This window comes from Panthera onca, chromosome B3 (genome assembly GCF_046562875.1).
Source record: "Panthera onca isolate mPanOnc1 chromosome B3, mPanOnc1 haplotype 2, whole genome shotgun sequence".
Lineage (NCBI taxonomy): Eukaryota > Metazoa > Chordata > Mammalia > Carnivora > Felidae > Panthera > Panthera onca.
The window spans coordinates 6,955,484-6,971,122 of record NC_138344.1 but is presented as its reverse complement, the minus strand read 5'-3'; the positions used below and the strand labels follow the sequence as shown (position 1 = coordinate 6,971,122).

At 53.4% G+C, this 15,639-nt stretch overlaps 1 protein-coding gene across 1 annotated transcript; it reads left to right on the top strand.

Moving 5' to 3' along the window:
- The first annotated feature begins 7,493 nt into the window (after nucleotides 1-7,493).
- On the top strand, nucleotides 7,494-15,030 carry AEN (apoptosis enhancing nuclease). The gene is made up of 4 exons (XM_060617691.3): nucleotides 7,494-7,586; nucleotides 12,181-12,781; nucleotides 13,227-13,427; nucleotides 13,958-15,030. The coding sequence occupies exons 2-4, from the start codon at nucleotides 12,230-12,232 to the stop codon at nucleotides 14,192-14,194; spliced, it is 990 nt and encodes a 329-aa protein (XP_060473674.1). The 5' UTR covers nucleotides 7,494-7,586; nucleotides 12,181-12,229; the 3' UTR covers nucleotides 14,195-15,030.
- Nucleotides 15,031-15,639: the final 609 nt, after the last annotated feature.

Genomic DNA, 15,639 nt, shown 5'->3' with positions numbered 1-15,639 from the left:
CGTCACTGCTTCAGCTGCTCCTTCAGCCCCTCCAAACCAGCTCACTTCTCCCCCATTTCCTGCCTCTTAAATTTCTCTCTAATTCCTAACCCAGCCTGAAGCCAGTGGGCCACCGACCCTATTAGAAATCTCATTCACACTTGAGAAGGGCTGCAAATTGGTGTCACTCAGCAGGTGTCTGCCCTTCGTTGGGGGCTGAGCCGGGGAACTAGAGAGGAAGGAAGTCACATCTCTCCCTGACAGTCCTCAGCCTCCAGGCCTGGAGTAGACACGGGAGGGGGAGGGATCCTGCGTCAGTGAAACAAAACATGGGGGGGGGGGGCGGGAGGGAAGTGGGGCGCACTCCGGAGGTGAGAGATGGATGGGAGAGCCCAGAATGAAAAACAGAGGCAACTAGGCATTCACTCCGAAGACGTGGGGGCGGGAAGGGAATTGGGGCTTTGACGTGTGGCACCCTGTTCTAATCCTGGCTCTGCCACTTACTGGCTGTGTGACTTTGATCCAGTCACTTAACATCTCTGAGCCTCAGCTTCCTCACTTGTAAAATGGAACTTATCACAGCTACCATGCCAGGTTGTTTATTTAAATTAAGTGAGAGAAGTGTCATAGTACATAATGGCATATGTAAATACTCAGCAGTAGTCTCTTTGCCTCCTCTTTCATGGTTTGCCTCTTCCCTGACCTGGGGTTCCTACCGGACCGACCGACAGTCCCCCTTCCCCGAAGTAGGAACAAATGAGAACAGCCATCTCTGGAATACAGCCGCCCCCATCAGGTAGAAGTTTTATCCCATTCGGATGTTTATCTCTTCCCTCCCCAGATCACTACCTTGTCCATTTCAGGAGGCTCAATATATAATGAAAGAATGAATATAAGCCATAGATCCCCCCTTCCTCCCTGCCATCACCCTGTTTTAAAAATGTAGAAACCGGGGCACCTGGGTGGCTCAGTCGGTTAAGCGGCCGACTTCGGCTCAGGTCACGATCTCACTGTCCGTGGGTTCGAGCCCCGCGTCGGACTCTGTGCTGACAGCTCAGAGCCTGGAGCCTGTTTCAGATTCTGTGTCTCCCTCTCTCTCTGACCCTCCCCTGTTCATGCTCTGTCTCTGTCGCTCTCAAAAATAAATAAACGTTAAAAAATTAAAAAAAAAAAAATGAAAATGTAAAAACCAAGGCTTAGAGAGGGTGTGTGACTTATCTCCTGGTCATTCAGAAAAACAGATAGCTTACTACTTCTTAATGTAGCTTTATAGGTATTTCAGAACACAAAAGGGTTGGTGATCCAAGGGTCAGGGTGTCTGGTCCCTTCTCCTTAACCACATGTACCCTGTTTGTGCAACCAGCAGCCAGCTTTCCAGCACGCACATCAGGTTCCCTGGATGAGCAGGGACACAGCGCCCTCTGCTGGGGTCTCTAGGTAGCTGCGCTTTAGCGGTGATTCTCTGGAATCCCCTGAGGAGCTTTAAAAATCTGCGTGTTCAGGGGCGTCTGGGTGGCTCAGCCATTTGGGTGACCGACTCTTGATTTTGGCTCAGGTCATGATCTCGCGGTCCTGGGGTCAGGCCCTGCATCGGGGTCCCCCGTCGCGGGAGCCTGCTTTGGCTTCTCTCTCCTCTCTCTCTGCCCAAACACCCCTGCTCGTGTCCGCGCGCTCTCTCTCAAAATAAGGAAATGAACATTAAAAAATATCTGCATGTTCAGGCCTCTCTCTGGACTACTTTAAATCAGCATCTTGCAGTGTGACCAAGCATCAGTAGTTCTTAAAGCTCTGCAGGTGATTCCAATATTTAGCTGAGACTGAGGGCCACAGATGTAAGGGTTTTAATTTCACATGTGAAGGAAATTACTAGTCTAGACTAGAAACAATAATGGTGGAGAATACAATTCCCCTGGACCATATCCCCCTCCATTTTCTATACAAAAAAAAAAAAAAAATCAGTCATGGGAGACTTGACCTGCGTTTAAGAATCCTGGAAGTTCTTGGGGGCACCTGGGTGGCTCAGTCAGTTGAGCGTCTCTTCAGCTCAGGTCATGATTTCACGGTCTGTGAGTTCCAGCCCCGTGTCGGGCTCTGTGCTGACAGCTCAGAGCTTGGGGCCTGCTTGGGATTCTGTGTCTCCCTCTCTCTCTGCCCCTCCCCTGCTCATGCTCATGCTCTGTCTCTCTCTCTCTCTCTCTCTCTCTCTGTCAAACATAAATAAACATTAAAAAAAAAAAAACTTTTAAAAAAGAATCCTGGAAGTTCTCAGAAGGTGAGGGAAGGTATAAGGGTACGCTAAGTGTCATGGTGACAGGCTATGTCCAGGTAGGTCCAAAGTCACTATTGGATCAAGAGTGCTATACAGAGGGAATCTGCTTGAACAAAATGAGTACATTATTTGCATCTGGTTCCCAGGGTTTTGTCAGCTTCATACCCTCCAAATAAGGACTCTTAAACTTGAACATGAACCCAAAAGCTGTTAATCAGCTCATTAAAGCAGATTTCTGGGCTCCAGTTCTATGGAATTCTGCCTCAGTAGGTCCAACCAATTTCCAGGTGATGCCTGGGCTGCTGGTCTAGGACCACACTTAGACAACCACTGCTCTAAAAAATGACCAGATTGGTACCCCCTTTCAAGTCTGCACCTGGTCCAGCAGCATGAGAATCTCATAGCATCCCACATAGTCCTCAGAACAGGTACACGAAGCAGGCAGAACAGTGCTTTGACTGTGGCAATGATTTGTCAGTGCAACGCAGATCAAGTCCTATGTCTTAAATGCTACAGGATTCATAAGGTGGAAGGAAGAGGAAAGGGTGGGGTCCATAGTGACAGGGCGTGGGTTATGGGCTTTTTCCTACCAAGCCCATCTCAGAGGGGTGCTGCTATATAGAAGCCCCAGTCTCCATGGAAGGAGGAGATATTTTCACTCCAGGATTGAGAGGGCAAGGTCCCTAAAGGTGGGGTTGTGGATACTGCCATCCCAGTCAAGAAGCCAGTATTGGCCCATCTGTATTATATACCTGGGGACCTTCAACTTTTTTGCTTGATATTATTTTTTGTTGTTGTTTTGCTTTGTTTGTTTTTGGCTTGAACTCACCACGCTGAGATCAACAAGAGTCGCATTCTCTAATGACCGAGCCAGTCAGGCGCCCCCTGTTTGATAATATTTTTAATCATAAGCGTAAGTAGTTATAAAGGATGTGTCGTAAATATTGACATCTTAAAAAAAAATGTGGGGGCGCCTGGGTGGCTCAGTCGGTTGAGCGTCCAGCTTCGGCTCAGGTCACGATCTCGCGGTTTGTGGGTTCAAGCCCCGCGTCCGGCTCTGTGCTGATGGCTCAGAGCCTGGAGCCTGCTTCAGATTCTGTGTCTCCCTCTCTCTCTGCCCCTTCCCCACTCATGCTCTGTCTCTCTCTGTCTCAGAAATAAATAAACATTAAAAAAAATGTGTCCTTACATGAATGCAGTGAAGTCTAAATATCATTGCACTCTGATTCCACCATCATCTATTTTAAAAGGAAATGAAGGGGCACTGGGTGGCTTAATCGGTTAAGCGTCAGACTATTGATTTTGGCTCAGGTCATGATCTCACAGTTTCAGTTTTGTGAGTTCGAGCCTTGCATGCGGCTGCTTGAGATTGTCCCTCTTTCTCTGCCCCTCTTCTGCTCTACTTTCTATGTCTTCTCAAAAAAAAAAAAAAGACTCATGGATTCCCCCTTTGTTCACCTGTGATGAGGTGACAGACATTCCAAATTCCCATTCGCGGACTCATCAGCGGTTAGCTGCACTGCGGGGCACTGACCAACTACAACAAAATGCTTATTAACTGAACATTGGCTAAGCTTCTCTTCTTCCTCTAGGTCCCTCAACCATGGCCCACGGCCAGCCAGAGCCAGTTTACTACCCCACCTACCATTTGGATGTCAGCCCATACTGTTCAGTCCTCCTCCCCATCCCCATTCTCTCTAGCCTTGTTTATTCTTCCCTATAAAAGAAAACCTTTTTTTTTTTTGCCCAGCCTAGCGGATCTTGCGGTCAGAGCACTCCCCTATGGCAATAGGTCTCTGCGCACCTCTCCCTGCCCCCAATAATCCTTCCAAATAATGTCTCTCCTTGATAAATTGCACATTATGTGCAACATTCTTTTTCCTTCTTGAGCTTCTATTTCCATGCAGCTGGTACAGAGTTAATCGCAGCATATTTTCAGGCGTGGCAATATTTTCTGGATCAGCCAATCATACATTTTGCAAAAAATTATGTATATAAATTTGATCTTGTTCACTCTAAAAAAGTGTTCTGTGACCCATAAAGTTCTGGGTGTTATTTTTTTCCTTCTAAATTGAGGTATTGTTGCAAGGGTTTGCAGTATATGTGATCAAATAACAAATATATAGCATCCCATTATACGTGAGAGAGCATCTTTTTTTGAGAGAGAGAGAGAGAGAGAGAGAGAGAGAGAGCAAGCGAGGGAGAGGGGCAAAGGGAGAGAGAATCTTAAGCAGGCTGCATGCTCAACACAGAGCCAGACACGCGGCTTGATCCTCTGACCCTGGGATCATGACCTGAGCTGAAGTCAAGAGTTGGACACTCAACCGACTGAGCCACCCAGGCGTCCCAGAGAGATCCTCTTTACACATAAAAAAGTACATTTTTATTAGAAGTGCTGTTGAAAATCTGTCTCTTAAGGAGGTAGATTGAGCCAGTTACTTTTCCAGTAAGTTTATAGGTCCAGGGATGAATATTAATTTTTCCAAGAACGAGACAGAGTTTGGACCTTTTGTAAGCACTGATGAACACTGTTCACATAAGAGGTAGAGAGAAGTACAAGGAGGTTTGTTCTGTCAGTGTCTCTCGGTTCTTTTAATTCCTGATAATTATCTAGCAAAACAAAATATTTTAAATGACCTATTATCTGACAACATGATTAATTAAATCTTCCTTAGATCACAGTGGAAGCAAATCAGAAACCACCTGACTTGTAGAAGGGTTTCTTGCCCCTTCCTCGGTAATAACCCATCTGTGGTAGAACTGACTTACTGTTTATTCCTCCTGGAGGCTACTTTTATTTCCCAGGGTAATGCAACAGAGCAAGATTCAGAATGAGTGTGTGTGGGGAAACTTTCCTTCGTAAAGCTGGAGACAGCTGGTTACACAAGGGGAGAACCACAAGGCTGAACCACAAGGACGGTAGGCATGTGCTCAGGTCCAGCCCCATGGGAGTTGAATATCCTGATACTGAGTCCCTGAAAACCCTCCTTGCCTCCAGAGTTAGCTCTCACAAAGTCTCCTTGTCTGGAGACCTTACATCCCCTCTCCACCCCCTTCCCTTCCACTCTCTGTCCTATCACTGTTGCCTAAGAAGCTCTGGAATCTGTCCCAAGCTCTTTATCCTCTCTCCCGCTCTGGCCCCCAGGATCTTATCTTACCTGAATGGCCACAATCACCCCCAACTCCTCTTTCTCCAGACCTAATCCATTCCTCTCCACACTGCAGCCAGAGAGAGAGCTTCCCCAAATGCAAATGAACCAGCTCTGGATTAAACTCCCGGCTCTCCCCGAAGCCCTCAGGAGACTGAGTAGAAGGACTTACCTCTCTAGTGGTCTGGTCTTTTGTCCTGCTTCCCTCAAATCTACTCTGGTCAGAAGTAGCAGATTCCTGAGCACATGTACCCCTGGCCTTCTGGGTATTTTGCAACGTCACTTCTGCTTACAAGACGGAGCTAGGCGGAGTCAGGACTGTTTTGGTAAGGGTCTTTGTTTGGACCCTAGCTGTTTCCTCTTAATTTCTTTAAAGTGTCCATTTCCTTGGGGCGCCAGGGTGTCTCAGTCGGTTAAGCCTCTGACGTCGACTCAGGTCATGATCTCATGACTCAGGTCATGATCTCACAGTAGGTGGGTTTGAGCCCCTGCATTGGGCTCTGTGCTGACAGATCAAAGCCTGGAGCCTGCGTTAGATTCTGTGTCTCCCTCGCTCTCTGCCCCTCCCCCACTCGCACTCTGTCTCTCTCAAAAATAACCATTAAAATAATTTAAGTGTCCCTTTCCTTAACTGTAAAACAGAAATAATAATAGCACATATTTCATGGGATTCTTCTACATATTATATATGTATTGCCTGGCATACAGTAGTGCTTGCATAATAAATGTGAACTGTTTATTATTCTTGCTATTTTTTGTATATATCCTTTTTATTTTTTTAACCTTTTATTTAAATTCCAGTTAGTTAATATACAGCATAATATTAGTTTCAGGTGTGCAACTGAGTGATTCAGCACTTACAAACAATATCCACTGCTCAACACAAGTGCCCTCCTTAATCCCCATCACCTTTTTTTAGCTTGTTTTACTTTTTATTTTTTTAAATTTACGTCCAAATTAGTTAGCATATAGTGCAACAATGATTCCAGGAGTAGATTCCTTAGTGCCCCTTAACCATTTAGCCCATCCGCCCTCCCACAACCCCTCCAGGAACCCTCAGTTTGTTCTCCATATTTATGAGTCTCTTCTGTTTTGTTCCCCTCCCTGTTTTTATGTTATTTTTGTTTCCCTTCCCTTATGTTCATCTGTTTTGTCTCTTCAAGTCCTCATATGAGTGAAGTCATATGATTTTTGCGTTCCTCTGACTGACTAATTGCACTTAGCATAATACCCTCCAGTTCCATCCACATGGTTGCAAATGGCAAGATTTCATTCTTTTTGATTGCCGAGTAATACTGCATTGTATATATATACCACATCTTCTTTATCCATTCGTCCATCGATGGACATTTGGGCTCTTTCCATACTTTGGCTATTGTTGATAATGCTCCTATAAACAAGGGGGTGAATGTGTCCCTTCGAAACAGCACACCTGTATCCCTTGGATAAATGCCAAGTAGTGCAATTGCTGGGTCGTAGGGTTATTGTTCTTGCTATTATTCTGGTCGCACTGAATTCTCTGTTCACCGTTCTGTTTTCCAGCCAGACCTCGAGCAACTGGAGTTTTAGGGATTGTGCTTATTCTGTGTATCCCATTGCTGAGGCCATAGCAGGAACTTCGTACTTATGAATAAAGTATTGCGAAGAGATAAATGAAAGACTAGCGCCCCGAAGGAGCAAACCTGACTTTAAAAATCTCTCTTTAGTACCCCTCACGTATATTATTTCACTGAATCCCTACGACCCCCAAGGGGTAGGGGCTATTATTCCCATTCTGCAAATGTGGGTGTGTCTTCTGTAAGTCATTCGGCCTTCGGGGGTACAGAGCTCGTAGGAGGCCACATCCCGACCCAGGGAGCGGGGTGGATCGGGGCTGGGGGGACACAGATCCGAGGAATGCGACCCCGGAAAGAAGAGGTCACGGTCTCCTCCGGTTCGTTTAAAATTTGTCGCCCGTCTGGCCGGCTCCGGACCCAAACCACACCCCTTTAGGAATCCCCGCCCCCTCTGCCGCTCTGCGCCTATCCGCCGCGAGCCAGGATTCCGGCCAATCAGAAGAAGGGTTAGGCGGGCGCGGCCGTTCGGCGAGCCAATGGGTGGGGAGCCGGAGCGGGGCTTGCCCGGGCATGTGGGAGCTGCAGGCTGTCTGAGCACCACGTGCGGGCGGGAGGATAGACGCTGTACTTCAGGTGATCTCGGGACCCTGTTGGGGACGGCGGGCTGGGCGGGCTGGTGCGGCGTGTTCCCGACCGCAGGGCCCCGCGCGCTGTGTTCGCCCCCGGCCTGCGGCAAGGGGCGCCCGGCCGACCGGCTCTCGCGGCCCGGCGGGCGTGGAGGCCTGGCCCCGGGCGCAGCCTGTGCCCGGTCCCCGCCCTGCTCGGGGGTCCGGGGCCTGTGGGGGGCGGCGCTGGGCGCTGGGACTCGGCCTGGCAGGCTCGGCCCGGCCGCCGCGGCCAGCGAGTGACCGCCTTCCGAATCCTTCCCTGGCAGAAGTCGGGCCTCCCCGGCGGGGGGGAATCCTCAGGGATCGCGGGCGGCCGGGGCCGACCGTACGGGGCCCTCGGGCTCTCGTTTCCCTGCAGAGAACTTGGGAGTCCACGGGGGTCTCAGCGAGCCACACTTGCTCAAATTCGGGCGATTATTCGTAGCAGGGCTTGGGGGTGGGGTCGCGCGCTCGGTGAAATACAGATTCTCAGGCGCCCTTCCCCAAAATGGCAGTTAGAATGGTGGGGGGGGGTGGGCAGGTAGGCCTGGGAATAGGCGTTTTAAACAGACGTTCTACCTGCTTTTGGGGAAGCCCCAAGCCTAGTTCAACCCTCGGTTTTAATAAACTCTCCTTTTGTGGCGAGGGGATGGTGACTCGGTCCAGGTCGTCTAGCTTTTAATGCCCGAGCGCTAAGTGGGCCCGCACCCGCCCTGTCTTCCTGATCTGCCAGCAGGTTGGTAGCCCCCTCGGCGATTGGGACTTCGTGGTTCCTTTGAGGCCTTGGCTCTAAGGCCTCTGCTGCTGGGGTGCCGGGGTCCTTCCCTTAGGCCACAAGGCTCCCTAACCCCTGCAACAAGAAGGCCCTGTGGCTGCCGAGCCCCGAAGAGCCGGTTCCAGACTGGAGGGGGATTGGACCTTGTCTTTACTGAAAGAGTTGTGTTATTTGAGCAAAACTTGTCTCCATCCTGGCTGAGCTCCCATCGGGGGCCCAGGATAGGGGAGGCAAGTCCTAGATAATTAATCGTTGTCTCCGACAGGTCAGCAAGGTCCCGGCATATGGAAGAGGGCTGCCTCCACTTCTTGAAGCACGAGGCCACTTTTTCTCAGGCAACTTAAATTTCTGGTTTCTTTGAAACCATCTTGCCAGAAGGGTCAGGGAAGCCACTCCTGACCTGCAGGGCCCTGAGCCCTTTCAGAAGGGAAAGGGCCCTCCTCCCCCCGACAGAGGTCAGTTTCTAGCAGGATCAGAGTTTGTCCTCCTAGGTCCCGTTCTCCCCATTGCCGGGCTGAGGCAAATTGAGGTTCTGTGTTTGTCGGCTCTCCTATGTGACTTGTCGAGATGAAGAAGCAGATTATGGCTAAGTGCACGTCTAACAGGGAGAAGGCTTCTTGGGGAGTAGATGAGCAAGCCAGAGGGACGATGAGTCAGGATGGGGCACCGTGCCTCGCCCTGGCCCGGCGTCACGGAGTAGCACTCCTCCCCACGCCTCTTAAATCTCTGCTCCTGTTCAGACTCTTCTCCAGAGCTCCTCCTATAAGGCAGTCGTGCTCCTGTTCCAGCATCAATCCCTGGACGGAGCCCATGCTTTCAACACCTTCCAGACACAGTTCTCTCTCGCCCTCCACCGTCTCCTCACCCCCTACCTCCTTTTCACTTGCTGCACCGCCTCCTTGCCCTCTCACAGTGGATGTACTCTGCCTCCTGGACTTAGTGTCCGCATTTTCTCTGGATGCCCTCCCCTTTCTGTACTCCTGGCAGACTTTCCTGAAACTCTTCAAAATGTGCTTCCACTGCCAGGCTGCACTAACCCAGCGCTTCTGTCTGTCCAGTACTTGGCCCGGTGAGTCACCTTGGCCAGGCCAGCCTGTCCTTAGTTCACCTCTCCCATCCCTGAGCCCACCCTGGTGGGTGTCTGGCTGCCTGTCTCCTTGCCACACCGGGAGCTCCCTGAGTTCCCAGTCACCTCCAGCTCCGGCATCCCCACGGTCTGGCAGACAGCAGGCCCGGCTCCAGCTCCCTTCGCACACTTCTGAAGAGGACCCGCTACATGCTGGGGCCTGGGCTGGCTGATGGGGAAGGGGCGGAGACACACAAGGCTCTGTGCCTGCCTTTCAAGCACTTTAAGCTGGACCGTACGTAACTACTGCCTGAAAGTGTAGCGGACCCTTCTCTGGTTGTGCTGTTAGGAGTAGAGGGATGACTTTCTTTGCTCCCCAGCTAGACTATAAATGTCTGGGCTTAGGGCTACTGTGCGGCATTTCAGTGACTTCGCTGGGTGCTCTGGGACTCCCTCAGTCGATCAGCAGAGATCAGCCTGGGGACACCAGCTTAGGGTAGGGCCACCGAAGTGTACGATAGCCTTCTCAGAGTGGGGACGGAAGGTTGAGTAGTAGAAAGGGGGGAGGGACAGTTCCCCCAGCTGTGATTTACCCACCAGCGGCATCGTCTGCTCACGGGCCCCTCTTCCTTCCCCAACCCTGGGCTCCTTCCCTTTCAGGCCTTTGCACCAAACATGGCCACTAATTTGTCTCCCTGTCACCTTGAGGGTTATTGTTTTTCCTTCACTTAGATTTAATCTCTTCTGGCAAGTCTTCCAGAATCATCCTCAGCGTGTTCTGCTTCCCTGGCACTTCTCACCCAGCCCTGCACACACCCTGTGCTTTGTCCCTGTCTCTGCAGTGAGATGAAACTTCTCGGAGCCCGGTTGGGACCCCAGGGAGCCTCAGGCAGCCCACTGGAATGAAGGGCTGCTCCAGCAGGACTTCCTGAAAGATGTAGACAGGACAGGGGACGTATGTGAGGGGGACGGGAGGCAAGAGGAAGGCCTGTGGCTGGGGATGGGCAGTGAGTCCAGGCTGAGGCAGCTTTGACCTTGGAAGAGTTCGTTACCAACCAGGAGAAGAGTCTTAACCTCTCTGGGGGAGAGGTACCTGGGTAGCTCAGTTGGTTAAGCATCTGACGCTCGATTTGGCTCAGGTCATGATCTCACGTTTCTTGAGTTCAAGCGTCGGGCTCTGTGCTGACAGTGCAGGGCCTGCTTGGGATTCTCTCTCCCTGTCTCTCTGCCCCTCTCCCTCTCGTGTGCGCGCACGCTCTCTAAATAAATAAATAAACGTACAAGAAAAACCTCTCTGGGGGAAAGGAAGCAGGCAGTTATTGAGCCCCTACTGTATACGGTGTATGCAGATCACAGCACACGTGTGTCGTGTCTTCAACAGGAAAGGTGGTAGGGCCATTGTGGATGCAAGCCGCCTGAAGCTTAGCAGAGCTCCATCCGGACCTGAGTTAAATCCTGCTCTGCCTGCTTGAAAGTCCTGGTTTTCTGGTCTGTTAACAATGTACCAGCTGACTTAGCGGGTGAGGTGAAGCTCTCCGAGCTAGGTCCCCCCTAGGTCCCCCGCTCTTGGGCGGCTGCTGGCCTTGTTGCATGGGATTTGCAGCCCCCTGTGAACTGCAGGCCTTTCTGGTGTTCAGTGATGGAGAGCTTGGGGCCCCGGAGACCTGCAGACACTGCTGCTCAGGGCCTTTTCCGTTTCCCCTTTGTAAGCTGAGCAGGTTTACCATCACGCTGCTGCCCACAGCCTATGGTGACCTCACAACGTGCCCAGCTGTTGAAAAATGTTTGCGCGTGCTCTTGTGATTTGTGAAGTAGAAAGTCATTTAATAAATTACCATATTTTGGGGGCTCTTGGGGGGCTCAGTCGGTTAAGCATCCAACTTTTGATTTCGGTTCAGGTCATGATCTCACAGTTTGTGGGTTCGAGCCCTGTGTTGAATGGCTTTGTGCTGACAGCACAGAACCTGCTTGGGATTATCTGTCTCCCTTTCTCTCTGTCCCTCTCCTGCTCATGCTCTCTTTCTCTCAAAATAAATAAATAAACAGTAAAAAAAAAACAAAACAAACAACTGGGATTATATATACACACACACACATACACACACACACACACACACACACACTATTTTTGGAACCGTTATTTTTCTCAAAAGTATACCTTTCTTAACAAATTTTAAGTTTGTTTTTAAGACAGAGCATGAATGGTGGAGGAGGGGTAAAGAGAGAGAGGGAGAGACAGAATCGGGGGCAGGCTCCAGGCTCTGAGCTGTCGGTGCAGAGCCCGATGCAGGGCTCGGCTCGCAAACCTTGAGATCATGACCTGAGCTGAAGTCAGATGCTGAACCAACTGAGCCACCAGGGCACTCCTAGCTTTCTACAAATTTTTGATGCCAATGCTTACTGGAGGTAAGCTATGGCTTGGAAGTTGAGACCTTGGACTCTGGGTCCATATCAGTTCTTGTCTCTTATTAATTGAGCAGGTTACTTAGTCTCTCTGCTTCAGTTCTCTTGCCTGTGATTACGAGGATAATAATACTTGTTCGGGTTGGGAATATTTAGTGATTCCCTGTAAAGTACTCAGAACCGTGATTTGCATGTGGGATTGACCTGAGTGCATTGCTTATTCGTAAAGGTCTTCGACTCGGCCTGGGAGCCTGAGACAGCACAGGGCTGTAGGGCAGCCCGGCAGAGGGGCACAGTTCTCACCCAGTCCCTCTGCCCCTTGTGTTCTTTCTGCAGAGCGCTTGCCTCCCGGGCCTCGCTGGACCCCGGCGGTGAGCTTATTGGGATGGTACCCCGGGAAGGCCCTGAGTCTGCCCAGCGCCTGTGCCCTTCCCTGGCTGGCCTGAATGCCAAGGATGTGCTTCGGAGAAAGCACAAGACGAGGAGCCGACAGCACCAGCGATTCATGGCCCGCAAGGCCTTGCTGCAGGTGCAGGGGCTGCTGAGCACGCCCGCAGGGCCGGGATCCTCCCCACTGCCCGCACGGCCGGAGGCACGGCCGGAGGCACTGCCGGGCTCCAAAGCCACCAGCAGCAGGATGCAGCGTCCAAGGAATGAATCTGGAGGTGCCTCGTGCAGCCGAAAGCCCACGCCCAGGGAATCCACAGCACCCTGGCCCAGCAAGTGCGTGGCTATCGACTGCGAGATGGTGGGCACGGGGCCCCGCGGGCGGGTGAGTGAGCTGGCCCGCTGCTCTGTGGTGAGTTACCACGGCGACGTCCTCTACGATAAGTACATCCGGCCGGAGATGCCCATCGTGGACTACCGTACTCGCTGGAGTGGCATCACTCGACAGCACATGCGCACAGCCATCCCCTTCCAGGTGGCCCAGAAAGAGGTGAGGGCAGAGGTGGGGGCTTGTGTGATGGCTGATGGCCAGCGAAGGGCAGCCCTGGGTTTGAGCCACCACTTAGCCGGTGGAAACAAAAGACTTCGGGGAAGTTACTTAACTTGCCTACACTGTGGCTTCCTTCTGCAAAGAATCCTGTGCCAGCAGGAAGGGGTTGCTCGTACTGAGGAGCTAGAAGACGTACCCCACGCGTGCCTTCCCTTCATGCTCCAAACCACCCGTGGGGAGAGCACCTGTACCGGGGACAGAGCTGAAGTAGGCCCTGGGTCGTAGTAACTGGGAGGGCCTGGGTTCAAACTGGAGGCAGCTTGGCTGACTGGAGCTCGTGGCTCCCCCGCCCCCCATGCTGCCACCCCTCGGCGGGATCCGGGCACCAGCGGTGAGGCCGGCAGCGTGACCGTGGGGACTTCCCACCTCCCTTCTCCGCTCCCAGATCCTCAAGCTCCTGAAGGGCAAGGTGGTGGTGGGGCACGCGCTACACAACGACTTCCAGGCCCTCAAGTACGTCCACCCTCGCAGCCAGACCCGGGACACCACCTACGTGCCCAACCTGCTCCAGCGGCCTGGCCTCCATACGCGCACCCGGGTCTCTCTGAAGGACTTGGCCCTGCAGCTGCTGCACAAGAAGATCCAGGTACGTGGCACGGGAGCAGGTGGCCGGTGGCCGCAGTGAGCGGGGGCCCCAGCCGGGGCTGTGCCTCCAGGCTCCGGTCCCGCTTCCTCCCCCATCCAGGGCACACGGGTAAAGCGCGGGATGTCGCGTCTGCAGGCAGCCCCGGGGTGCCCTCTCCCCGTCCTTCCCCCGTGTCCACGCTCTTGCGGGCTGCTGTCTTCCAGATCCGCCCCCTGCCCACCTCCACTCTGTCCCCATGCATGTCGCATGTAGAGCTCCCATCGCGCAGCTGGGATGGGACGCCCTTCCTCGGGGGCAGCCAGTGACCCTCGCTCCCACTGCCCTCCAGGCCTTTGGAGTCGGAGGTCTTTAGCGGGTGTAGAGCTGAGGACCTGGGCTCAGCGGAGCGGGGTGGCGTGTGGCCCGTGCGATGGCTGAGCTCTTCTGTCTGAGCGGCACCCTTGCCCTCCGCCCAGTCCCGAGCTGCGCACAGCCGCTCAGAGAGTACGCGTTCGGGGCCCGCGGGCAGTGACGGGGACTGTCGTCCGCAGGCTGGCCGGCACGGCCACTCGTCGGTGGAAGACGCCGTGACGGCCATGGAGCTCTACCGGCTGGTCGAGGTGCAGTGGGAGCAGCAGGAGGCCGGCAGCCTCCCCGCCTGCCCGGAGGACCGGGAGCCTGACAGCGGCACAGACACGGAGCAGTACATGGAGGACCGGTACTGGCCGGAGGACCCGGCCCAGGGCCCCAGCGGGGGAGCGGGGGACGCACAGGACAGAGGCGAGTGAGGCCAGGGAGGCTCCCGGCGGCCTCGGAGGGCGGCGAGTGGGGCGTGGGGGCCAGGCGAGCCCCGGGCAGCACGTCCTGGGCAGGACAGGGTGCCGCTAGCCCGCTGCCGGCATCCGGGGGTTGGGACCACCGGTGCTCCTGGCTCCCTCTGCCCACGGCGTGGCCCTCCCCTCCCCAGGGCTACTGCGGGCACTTTGTCCCCACTCCCGTGGTCGCTAATGGTGCTTCATAGACACCGTGAAAACGTCAGGTGGGCAAGCTGTGAGGACCCAGCCCGAGGAGGGAGTGTGCCACAGACGGTCCTGGCTGTCACTGGCCTTCCCCACCCCCAGGCTGCGCTGTCTCCTCCTTGGGGTGTTAGTTCAGCTCCGTGACTTGGTAAAGCCCCCTTGTTGTCCTCTGCCCCGTCCTCCACAGGCACGTCAGGTTCAGAAGGAGTATGCCCTGAATCCGTAGAGTGAAGGCCACTCTACGGGGCCCTCCTTCGCTTTCTCTCGGAACTGGAACTCTGGCTGTAGCCGTAGTGGGAACCCAGCGCGAGGCTACGATGGCATGCAGGGCTCTCAGGCTCATGGGGTGTTGGCACCAGAAGTCACCAGGCACTGGTGGGAGGACGAAAGCCAATAGGCTTTGGGTGGGGAGTGTGGCATACTAATTTTGACCCAAATCAGGCATTTCTCCTGCCCATCCAGCACGAGGCTCCCTTAAGCACAAGCCTGAGGAACAAGATAGCAGCTTGAATCCCGGGACCCCTGTGCAGAACCGCACCCAAGGGACCTTATTTATCGAGAGCAAGGCCAGCGGTGTGCAGGGGAGCAGAGTGGGTGTCCCCCGGGGATAGGGCCGGGTAGTGGCGGCCGTGCAGTGCACCCGCACCCGGGCTGGGGTCCCCTCAGGCACTTTGATCCACAGTCATTGTGGTTATTGGGTTTTCTCCAAATTTCTAGAACTGCTCTCTGTCAGGATTTCATCTCCCACCCTTCTTTCCTTGTTTCCTAAGGGGCAGTTTGGGGGTATTGAGGTTCAACCAAGAGCTCAGGTCCACACAGACCGTTGAGCCCCATCTTGGCTTGCCACTTAATAGCTTTGAGACCTCAAGTCTGTGACCTCACTCTTGAGCCCGTTTCCTTGTCTGTAAAATGGGGATAATGATATAACCTACCTCACAGGACTGTCACAGGGGGACACTAAGTGCTTAGCGCAGTGCCTGGCACTTTGCAAACCGAGGTCGGTGGGAGCAGCTATTTTTTCTTCAGGGGTCACTGTCAGCCTCTTCTGGGTCACACCTGAACACGCCCCTTGGCTTGAGTGGCTTCGGCCCAGACGGGGACTGTCCTTCCTTGCTTAGCTGTTCCAGCAGGTGGGGCACCGGGCCAGCCGTGGACACAACCTAGAGGTGCTGGGTTCTCCCTGTGGCCGTGTGACCTGTGTATACTCCGCGTCC